The following is a 9,706-nucleotide window of genomic DNA, read 5'->3' on the forward strand; positions in this document are numbered from 1 at the left end:
TAGAAGATTGTAACACGCATGCCTACAGAACTGTTCAGTCCAGAACCAGGAGCATGATGCATTTTCCCCATAATCCTAAATTTCACAGCCGTGACAAGTCACTGCTAGAAGCTGTCCTGCGCTGACTCCTCAGTCTTAGCATCGCGTTAACGCTTGAAGCACGCTCTTCATCCTGTGGATGTTGAGCTCGATGCACTCACCACAGCTCCACCGGGGTCTCCCCAGCTCAGGAGCAGCTCTGGGGGTACTCAGCTCTCTAGCTCCTGCCATGCTGCAGGGGCAACCCACCCCACCAGCTTGCAAGGCACAGGTACCCACTGACCTGTAGCGGGCCACTCAGGAACGCAGCTCACTCTCCCCCCCGTGTCCTTTCACCCTCCAAACACCTCCACACTGGTATCCTGCCAACTACACTGAATGTGACTGCAATGCAGGCAAGAATGGGTCAGACACCAGGGGAAAGACACGTAAGGTTAGTAAGGGGTTAAATAGGATAGGTTTTGTAAGGATTTACAATACAAGCTGCACAGGCAGCCCCAAAAAACCACGAGGGGTCACTGATGGGAGGATGCTGGAGGCAAACCTCAAGACCCACAGGGAAGACCTGGTTCATAAGGGCTCCTTAAATCCACCAAACTCTCCTGTATGTCAGCTGTGCTAACCTTGATTAGCTACTGCCCAGGAGGCAGCTACATGTCAACAGAACGGAACATGCAATCCTGGACACAGGAATTTGGTCAGTGTGCAGTTTCCCCCCACTGGCACTGCTACCACATGCACTGCCACTTACTGATTCCTCACCAGGTCTTCCACAGGGTTATCACTACACTGACCAACAGATTTAACACGATAGCTTTGTTTCTAACTACAGATGTTACCAGAAGACTGAAAAAGGTTGAGGCTGGCTGATTGGTGAGATGATGCTTCTTACCTTCAATTCATGGTCAATGTTCAAATATTACTATACCCACATATATTTGCACCACAGTAGCTTAAGAGCTGAGAAGTGCTTTGGCCAGTTATGACCACCACTACAATCTCAGGAGAACTATGTCCAATGGTTTGCCACGCTTGTCAGGCATTACTAAGCACTGCACCAGTTTCTACTGTATCTTCATAGTATTTCAAAGTTAGATAATTGTATTTTATCTACAAGATCTAATTGAAGTATTTACTCACATAATTTAAGAGACATAACTTTTGTGGATGCAACAGCTTTATTGGAATGAACAAGTGCAGTGAAACTTTTACATGGATGCAGAATTGACTAGCTAGTTCAGTTACCACCCCTCAGACGCAGCACCAAGTGCAGAGTGGACTCCTTCTGGATGTTGTAGTCAGACAGGGTGCGCCCATCTTCCAGCTGCTTGCCAGCAAAGATCAGCCTCTGCTGATCAGGGGGGATGCCTTCCTTGTCTTGGATTTTGGCCTTGACATTCTCAATGGTGTCACTGGGCTCAACCTCCAGGGTGATGGTCTTCCCTGTCAAGGTCTTCACGAAGATCTGCATGCCACCTCTCAGACGCAGCACCAAGTGCAGAGTGGACTCCTTCTGGATGTTGTAGTCAGACAGGGTGCGCCCATCTTCCAGCTGCTTGCCAGCAAAGATCAGCCTCTGCTGATCAGGGGGAATGCCTTCCTTGTCTTGGATTTTGGCCTTGACATTCTCAATGGTGTCACTGGGCTCAACCTCCAGGGTGATGGTCTTCCCTGTCAAGGTCTTCACGAAGATCTGCATGCCACCTCTCAGACGCAGCACCAAGTGCAGAGTGGACTCCTTCTGGATGTTGTAGTCAGACAGGGTGCGCCCATCTTCCAGCTGCTTGCCAGCAAAGATCAGCCTCTGCTGATCAGGGGGAATGCCTTCCTTGTCTTGGATTTTGGCCTTGACATTCTCAATGGTGTCACTGGGCTCAACCTCCAGGGTGATGGTCTTCCCTGTCAAGGTCTTCACGAAGATCTGCATGCCACCTCTCAGACGCAGCACCAAGTGCAGAGTGGACTCCTTCTGGATATTGTAGTCAGACAGGGTGCGCCCATCTTCCAGCTGCTTGCCAGCGAAGATCAGCCTCTGCTGATCAGGGGGGATGCCTTCCTTGTCTTGGATTTTGGCCTTGACATTCTCAATGGTGTCACTGGGCTCAACCTCCAGGGTGATGGTCTTCCCTGTCAAGGTCTTCACGAAGATCTGCATTTTTCCTCTGTAAGAGAGAATATAAGCGTGCTTCACTCGTTTTCCTTTCCTTGTCCGAGGGAAGTTGTAGTAGGGCCAGCTTCACCCCCTGCCCATGAGGCACCCTGGTTTTAGAGGCCCAGCGCCAGAAGCCCCCTGCTCCCTCGAGGCAGCGCTCGGAGGGGCAGCGCTCCGCCCAGCGCCCCGTGACGTCAGAGTAGGACCGCCCACCTCATCACGAGAGGCGGGGCCATCGGCCCCGCTCCCCTTCCCGCCCACGGCGCGCGCGCGCCCGCCCGCCACCATCTTGGTGGCGGTTGCTGCGCCTGCGCGGCCGCCATTTCCCCGGCCGCTCCCCACGGCTCGTTCTTCTCCCCTTCTGCTGGCTCGCGCTGCTGCCGTTACGCTGGAGATGAACGTCCTGCGCCCCCTCCGCAGCCCGCCATCTCGCCCGCCAGCTCCTCCACCTGGCCCCAGCACTCCCCTCCTCCTCCCCCCACTCCCGCACCTGCCCCCCGGCCACCCCGCGCACATTCTAGCCGCCGCCCCGACGAGCGGCCTTCCCGCTCGCTCCCCTCTTCCCCGGAGCGCTCACCGCGGGGCGCGCGCACCAGGCCGACAGCACCACTGTCCCGAGACTCAGGCGGCTCCAACTGCGCCACACGTGCCCCTCCCGCCCTTTATATAGCCTCTGCGGGCCCGCCCACTGCAGCTCGGATCACTCCGCCAGGCACTATTTTCTCCGTCGCGCCAGCCGCGGTACTAACGTAAGAGTGGAGCGCAACGAGTCCGGCAGCGCGGAGGCGTCAAGGCGCCGCGCGCGCAGTGTGGCCGCGCTCTTGGCGGGCGGGGGAGGGATCGTGAGTGGACAATGGAGCGCGGGGTAAAACGCGGCGCGGAGCCGCTGGAGCGGGGCCGGGGTCCTGAGGTGCCCCCGCCGCGGCACCTCGATTTTGGGGTGCCTCGCGACTAAAGCCTTCTGTGGAGATTTTAAACCTTACTCAGGCTAGGCACCTGCGGTTAGCTCCCTGTTTCAAGCGTCCCTCCTTGCTTTTCTTCTGGTGAGGAGGGGCTCCCCTTGCGGGCCTCGCCAGGCGGCAGGGTGCCCGCGAGGAAGGGGGAAAAGGGTTTAGTTTAGCGCAGAGGAAGCTGTTTCATTTCCACGTAAAAACTCCGATATTTTTTAATATGCTACAGGAGAGCAGTGGGGGTGTGCTCCCGTACCGTGGAGCAGAAACACCATGGCACGAATAAAGCTAGGCCCTGGCTGCCGCGCTTGCTCATGTAAATATGTGGCCAGGGACAGAGAAAGGCAGCCAGCGCCTGGCCCCGAAGCAGGAGCAGCCCCTCACGGCAGGGAGAGAAGCAAACAGGAAAGCAGAGAGCTGAAGTGAAGGAGAAAGTTGGACAGACCCAGAGATCCGAGTACTGCAGACAAACTCTCCACCTGAGGTACCATGGAGTGAGTATATATATATATGTGTGTGTATTCACATAAAATGGAGCATATAGCTGAGCTATGGTGGGCTTTGCAACTCAGAACTAAGGCCTTGCCACAGCAGTAAAATTAATCACTAATAGATATAACGGCTGTTTCTTACACTGATCCCATTTGCAAAGCACCCCTTGCACGCCTCCGTGGCACTCGAGCTGGCCCTCTGTGCCTCCTAGTGAAGGGGCACAGCGAGCCAAGGACACAGCTGAGCACAAAAACAGGCTCTGTTTGCAAGGCTCGCTCCACACCGCTGGGCTCAGTCTGCCGACAACGTCCTTCCCTTGTAGGCGCCCACGCAAAACCGCTGCCTACCAAACGGATAACGCAGCGCCCAGGGCTGTGCGCCAGCAGGAAAGGAGAGGAGGCCCAGCAACAGCCCTGTGATTGGTTTGAGGGAAACTGGCCTGCATTTGCCTGACACACGGAGATTTTACAGGAGGAGAATGCTCTGGGGACCTTCCTGGCCTCTTTGCATTTGAATTAAAACTCAGCATTACAGTAATAATAATAATTAAAAAAATGCAGCTCAAACATCCAGGTGGTTTAGCTGAAAAAGATCCACAAAGGTCTTTTGGTTGCTGTGTGAGCTCAGGTAGAAATGGCACGCAATGGCTTACATTGCGTACATCTGGTTACATAAACATGAAAGGTTTGAGAAGACTTTCATATTTAGGTCTTTCATCTTGTTTGAAAGTAAAATACTAAACTTACTCAGTTAGTTACAGTGTGTGCATTCAGCATAGGTCTGAAAATAGTTGAAAGATGGAACTTTATAATATGAATAAATACAGACAATGCAGTGCTGTTCTTTAATTAGGCTAGGCAGCTAACTGCTGGGCACCCTGACTGAATGCGTACCTGTTGTCTCAATCCTGTAGTGAAATTGTGGAGTTGTGCACCCCAAAAGTGTCAGATTCCTGTAATGTTCAGACTATAAAACAGGTGCTAGGCCCTAATTTAATAGAGTCCTTAAATATGGCTGACTGGCTTGCTGGAGAGCAGTGCTCTCCTGAACTGGGAGGAGCTGTCAGTGAACAAAGCCACTCCATTTTTCTCCTACACCATCTTTACTCCTACCTCTTGCTGCAATTTCAAGGCAAGCTTGGTGAATAGTAGCGTGTCCAAACAGACCAAGGTGTCTTGTACTGACAAATACTGATTTCTTATGCCCAAATGTCCGTCATTTCATGTCTTTTACGATAAACCCTTTGGGACAAGAACTGCCTTTTCCTTATGCTTGTGTGCAGTGTATATTGTAAATGTGTAGCTGTTCGGAGATTTCCCTTTCAGTGAGCTATTTACAACGGAGATATTCAGACCAAACAGTAGTGTCACTAACTATTTGACTCAGAATAACAAACAGAAGTAACAAAAATAAATAGAACATATAGTATTCTAACTACTCTCGTAGGAAATGTTATTTTATATTTGTAGCTAGTCAGCTCTCCACAGCCTGAACTAGTTCGATACACCATGGATAACTGAATACTATAGATAAACCAGCTGATAAGTGAACAGTGTAGATAAAACATCTGTTTCAAGATCTACGTTGGCTCTGGTCTCTGTGCCATACCTTTCATCCCTTCCAGCTCTGAAGAGCATCACAGTCCAGGCACAACCATGTAAGGCAGGGCAACCCAAAGAGAATAAAAGGATTTGTTTCCAGAGAGCTGTTCCCGACCTAGTCGGGGAGAAGCCCCCGTGCTGCCCCAGGGCTGCCTGCAAGCCACCAGCGTTACTGGAATTGCCAGCCCGGCTGAGGAGTTGCAGATACTGCAGAGCCAGTGCGGAGCCAGCAAGGCCCATGCTAAGCCCCAGCTAGAGGCTCCTGCACCATCTTAGCCAGCGAGTGCAGGGTAGCTGTGATGTCTCTGCTTTATTGGCTTTGCCTTTGGCTCTGGTTCTGGGAACATGGTGCAGAGACCCCGGAGCTGGCTCTGTGGGGACTGCAGGTTTATACGTAGCTGGCTCTCTGCTACGTGCAGTAAAGGGGCAGGGCTAGTAGGTCAGAGTTCCCCTAAATTTCAAAGTTTTATGCCTCTCTCTTGCTTTAGGGCTGTGCTGCATCTGTAGCACCTTCGTCTGGCCACGAGACACCCATATGTGCAAGAGCTGCCCTTATGTGCCCTTATGTGTAGTTACATACAGGTAAGAAGGTGAATCAAACTCCAAAAACTATCTTAGTCCACTGATAAATCACCATAAGCAGTGCATTCATGGATGCATGTTCATTAGTGGAAACACAGAGACTTGTTTAATGCAGCATAGTTGCTTTAACACCCAATAAAACATCTCCCTGGGTGAAAAATGAGGGATAGGGGAAAAAAGGTAAAGGCAATCCTGGAGATGCCGGGGATTGAACCCGGGGCCTCATACATGCAAAGCATGCGCTCTACCGCTGAGCTACATCCCCCTGCCCCATACCCCAATTGTGGGGATAGGCCTACATGGGTCCTAGAGATGGGGCTATGTGGGTCTTGGGGGTTGGGGTTCTGCTGGCCCTGTTCTGGGTGGGAGCTGAGCTGGCCCAGCCGAGGCCTGTGCTCATCCACAGTGCTCCCTGCACTGCACTCCACCTTCCTGCTCACCGCTATCCCATGGCAGGGCCAGGCAGGGAGGGGTGCAAGGTCCAGGGCAGATTTGGCTGCAAAAGAGTGGTCTTCTCTTGGGAACATCTGTTGGCTTCATCAGTTTGTGGGATGTGATTTTATGTCGGGGTTGGGGGCAGCAGGGAGACATTCAGGGCAGCTCCCCCCCCAGGCTAACAGCAGGCAAGCTGTGGCAGCCACACCAGGTATGGGGCAGGAGACTCCGGGAGGGAAGGGGAGCTCCTGCCCTGGAGCAACAGGTAGTTGAAGCTGTGCCTTGTGTACAGTACAAAAGGGAAAAAAATGCAAGTAACAGGATGTATGTGGAAGAGGGCAAAGTAGAGATACTGCTATAAACCCCTTGTGATGAGGGAACATGGGCAGCCAGATGGCTCCTGGGGCCTGGATCCCACTGAGAGCAGCATGCAGCAGTGGCAAATGCTGGGGGAGTCTGTGCCCCCCGCAGCACGCAGAGCTACGTGCGAACCTCAGGCACCCTTAGAAGGTAGAGGAGCTGTCTGTGTTCATGCACAGAAAACAGCATTTTTCCCTGCAGAAACTGGAGCGCTTGGCTACACGCACAGGAGAGGGGAGAAAAAAAGAAGTGATCCTCCCCGTCGGGGAATCGAACCCCGGTCTCCCGCGTGACAGGCGGGGATACTCACCACTATACTAACGAGGACGGACTGCACGCGGGGTCCCGCCGCCGCCGCCTAGCCGCGCCGCGCCCGAAACGCTCGTCGCGCAGGGTACGCGCGTCGCCGCCGCAGCGGCGGCGCCCCGGCCCGGAGCGCGCTGGGCGTCAGGCAGACTGCAGTCACCGGGGGGCAGAATGAGGGGAAAAAAAGAGGAAACGCTCCTGCCGAAACCCGGGATCGAACCAGGGACCTTTAGATCTTCAGTCTAACGCTCTCCCAACTGAGCTATTTCGGCGCGTGCTGGGGCCCCCCCGGCCCCCGCTACCAGCGCCCGCCGGGGCGCCTTGCCCCGGCTGCGGGGCGCCTCCGCGCCCTCCTCGGCGTGGCTCTCGCCAGACCCGCGCAGCGCCTGCAGGGACACGGGCAGCGCCGCGGGAGAGCCAAGCAGCAGCGGGGCCGGCTCGGGAAGGCGCCGTGGGAAAGGCGGCAGCGCCGGGCACCGCGCCGGCGCACGCCGCGTCGTCACGGCTCAGCACTCGCGGTAGCAGGTTCGGCCGAAGGGCTACGTCTCGCTTCTAATCCTGCTACAGTTTGTCATACTGTTTTCCAGTTTGAACAACAACAAAAAAAATACCCCCTTTCTAGGGACATATGCTCGATTTCAGCAATTTTGAGAAGGTGCGAAACACGCAATTCTGCAGCACTTCGGCCCACAGTTGCCAGCCTGGTTTACTGATGCTCGACTGAGGATCCCTGTGGGCCACAGAGGAGCCAGTTCTTCACCCTGCTGCGACCGCAGCAATGCCGGGTCTGGGGGCTGCCACGCCGACGCGGTCTCCCGCCTGCGCAAAACGGACGAAAACGGAAAACGCCGCGGCCGCGTCACGGAAAACGGCCGCAGACCCCCCGCCAAAGAAAAACGCAGCGGCGCCTCCCCGTCGGGGAATCGAACCCCGGTCTCCCGCGTGACAGGCGGGGATACTCACCACTATACTAACGAGGATGGGCACGGCGCGAACCACCCCGCGGCGCCGCCATAAGCGCGAAATAAGCGCGCAGCGCGGCGCCGCGCTGACGGGAGCGAAGGGGAGGGAAAGGCCGAGGGGGCGGCGCAGCGCCCGCGGCCCGCGGAGCGGGACCGGCCTCCTCCCCCCTTCCCCGGAGGGGCGGGCCGGGCCGGGCCGGGTGGGCCGCGGCGCCTATCTGTGTGCGGGGCGCCGCTGTAGTGCAGCGCGGGGATGTAGCTCAGTGGTAGAGCGCATGCTTTGCATGTATGAGGCCCCGGGTTCAATCCCCGGCATCTCCACTTTTTGTTTTTTCTTTTTTTCTTTCCCACCTGCAGGGAGGAAGGTAAAAGCTTTCTGTAAAGCAGAGCATTCTCCCCCAGCGTGTTTACGAGAGCTGTGGTTCATTTTCTGTAATTTGTAAATAGCCTCGAGATTTCCATCCTTTTCTTCCCTCACATGAACACAGAGCAGTTTGCAAACTTCTGCCACAATCCTTGCAGGAAAGGAAACAGCACTGCAGGTTTGTGATTATGGCTAAACACTACGGCATTGCAGCATTTATTATAAACGCTCAGCTACAACAGGGTATTTCCCCTCTCACTCAAAGGCCAAAGCTCACATTTCACTAAGCACATTACATTTTAACTTACTTGTGTCAGAGTCTGGCCCCGGCAGCGCAGAGGAGCGGCAGGAGCATATGTTCGCTGTTTCATGGTTTGGCATGTGCCAAAAGGAGCATGTGCTCCTTCAGAAGCACGCGCTCCACCGGCAGCCCACGCATGCAGACCTTACAGGCAGCCTCAGCAGCAGGTACCGCGACCCGCCGCTGTGTATGAGCGAGGCGGGGGTTCTCCAGGGCCCAGGCCCAGCTCCCCTCCACAGGCAGGAGGGTTTCTGCCCACGCCTCCTAATATTAAACCATTACAAGCAACAGCAATTTAACAGTGCGAGCATGGGGTTTAGCAAGAAAGAAAAACAGTAGGTGAAAGGAAACATAAATCCAAGCAGCTTTCCCTCTGGGTCTATCAGACTTTCTTGTTGCAAAATCAGCAAATTGCATGTTTAAAGCCTGGCCCATTTTCTAAAAGCACTTCTTAAAGGTGCTCTTGCACCAATTCACAGAGGCCTATTATATTCAGGGTGGTTCAGGAGCATCACAATGTACAAAGTTGCACCAGTAACCCACGGAGGAGACTAGGACATGAGATCACAAGAGATGAGACCTGAACCAGAATGCTGTAAGATGCTGTTTCAGATACTTTTCCTGCAAAAATGATGGCCCAGACCCCTATCCCTCCCACAACAGGGGCTGAGGGCAAGCTGTGCTTGCACTAAGTGAGGAGCACTGGGCTTTTCAACTTCCTATTTTGATTCTATTCATCTTTACACATCAATATGATGCTTCTGAGACAAAAAAATCCTATGTACCTGAAAAATCTGCAATGCAAAATCATCTTGGTGATTTTTCTTGAGTATTTATAGTCAAGCCAGGGAACAGGATGGGGCATTACAATGTTCAATTGTCCTGGAATGGTCCCACTGCGCTTGTCCTTCAGGAAATTCCTGGTAAAGTTCTGCCTTGGCTATACTTTGGCACAGGAAGGCTGAGCAGTTTGCTCATGCTAACATTCAAGGGGATAAAAATGACTATCTGGACTTGTTCAAAGTTAAGCTTTGAATTCCCCTCCACTTCCAACAACTGCATCATGCCAAGTCTGCCAAACATTGTCTCATACTGTCCTTGGATGCAGAAGTCAACATGGAACAATTTAGCACTATGCTGCATACGCTTGCGATCACGGCTC

The 9,706-nt window shown here is 53.8% G+C and overlaps 1 protein-coding gene, 1 long non-coding RNA gene and 5 other non-coding genes across 7 annotated transcripts; 2 read left to right on the forward strand and 5 right to left on the reverse strand.

Annotated features, from left to right (window-relative positions):
* Nucleotides 1-1,198: 1,198 nt before the first annotated feature.
* Nucleotides 1,199-2,874, reverse strand: UBC (ubiquitin C). The gene is made up of 2 exons (XM_062590313.1): nucleotides 2,769-2,874; nucleotides 1,199-2,201 (listed from the first exon to the last, which is right to left on the reverse strand). Exon 2 carries the CDS (start codon nucleotides 2,192-2,194, stop codon nucleotides 1,277-1,279), a length of 918 nt encoding a protein of 305 aa, XP_062446297.1. The 5' UTR covers nucleotides 2,195-2,201; nucleotides 2,769-2,874; the 3' UTR covers nucleotides 1,199-1,276.
* A 164-nt stretch (nucleotides 2,875-3,038) lies between these two features.
* LOC134148340 (uncharacterized) lies at nucleotides 3,039-6,979 on the forward strand. The gene is made up of 3 exons (XR_009960200.1): nucleotides 3,039-3,635; nucleotides 5,723-5,816; nucleotides 6,813-6,979. It is a non-coding gene; the product is annotated as an uncharacterized LOC134148340 (long non-coding RNA).
* Nucleotides 6,010-6,081, reverse strand: TRNAA-UGC (transfer RNA alanine (anticodon UGC)). The gene has a single exon. It is a non-coding gene; the product is annotated as a tRNA-Ala (tRNA).
* TRNAD-GUC (transfer RNA aspartic acid (anticodon GUC)) lies at nucleotides 6,867-6,938 on the reverse strand. Its single transcript has one exon. It is a non-coding gene; the product is annotated as a tRNA-Asp (tRNA).
* A 137-nt stretch (nucleotides 6,980-7,116) lies between the features above and the next one.
* TRNAF-GAA (transfer RNA phenylalanine (anticodon GAA)) lies at nucleotides 7,117-7,189 on the reverse strand. The gene has a single exon. It is a non-coding gene; the product is annotated as a tRNA-Phe (tRNA).
* A 636-nt stretch (nucleotides 7,190-7,825) lies between these two features.
* TRNAD-GUC (transfer RNA aspartic acid (anticodon GUC)) lies at nucleotides 7,826-7,897 on the reverse strand. The gene has a single exon. It is a non-coding gene; the product is annotated as a tRNA-Asp (tRNA).
* Nucleotides 7,898-8,128: 231 nt separating this feature from the next.
* TRNAA-UGC (transfer RNA alanine (anticodon UGC)) lies at nucleotides 8,129-8,200 on the forward strand. The gene has a single exon. It is a non-coding gene; the product is annotated as a tRNA-Ala (tRNA).
* The last annotated feature ends 1,506 nt before the right edge of the window (nucleotides 8,201-9,706 follow it).

Source organism: Rhea pennata, chromosome 17 (assembly GCF_028389875.1).
Source record: "Rhea pennata isolate bPtePen1 chromosome 17, bPtePen1.pri, whole genome shotgun sequence".
NCBI classification, from domain to species: domain Eukaryota; kingdom Metazoa; phylum Chordata; class Aves; order Rheiformes; family Rheidae; genus Rhea; species Rhea pennata.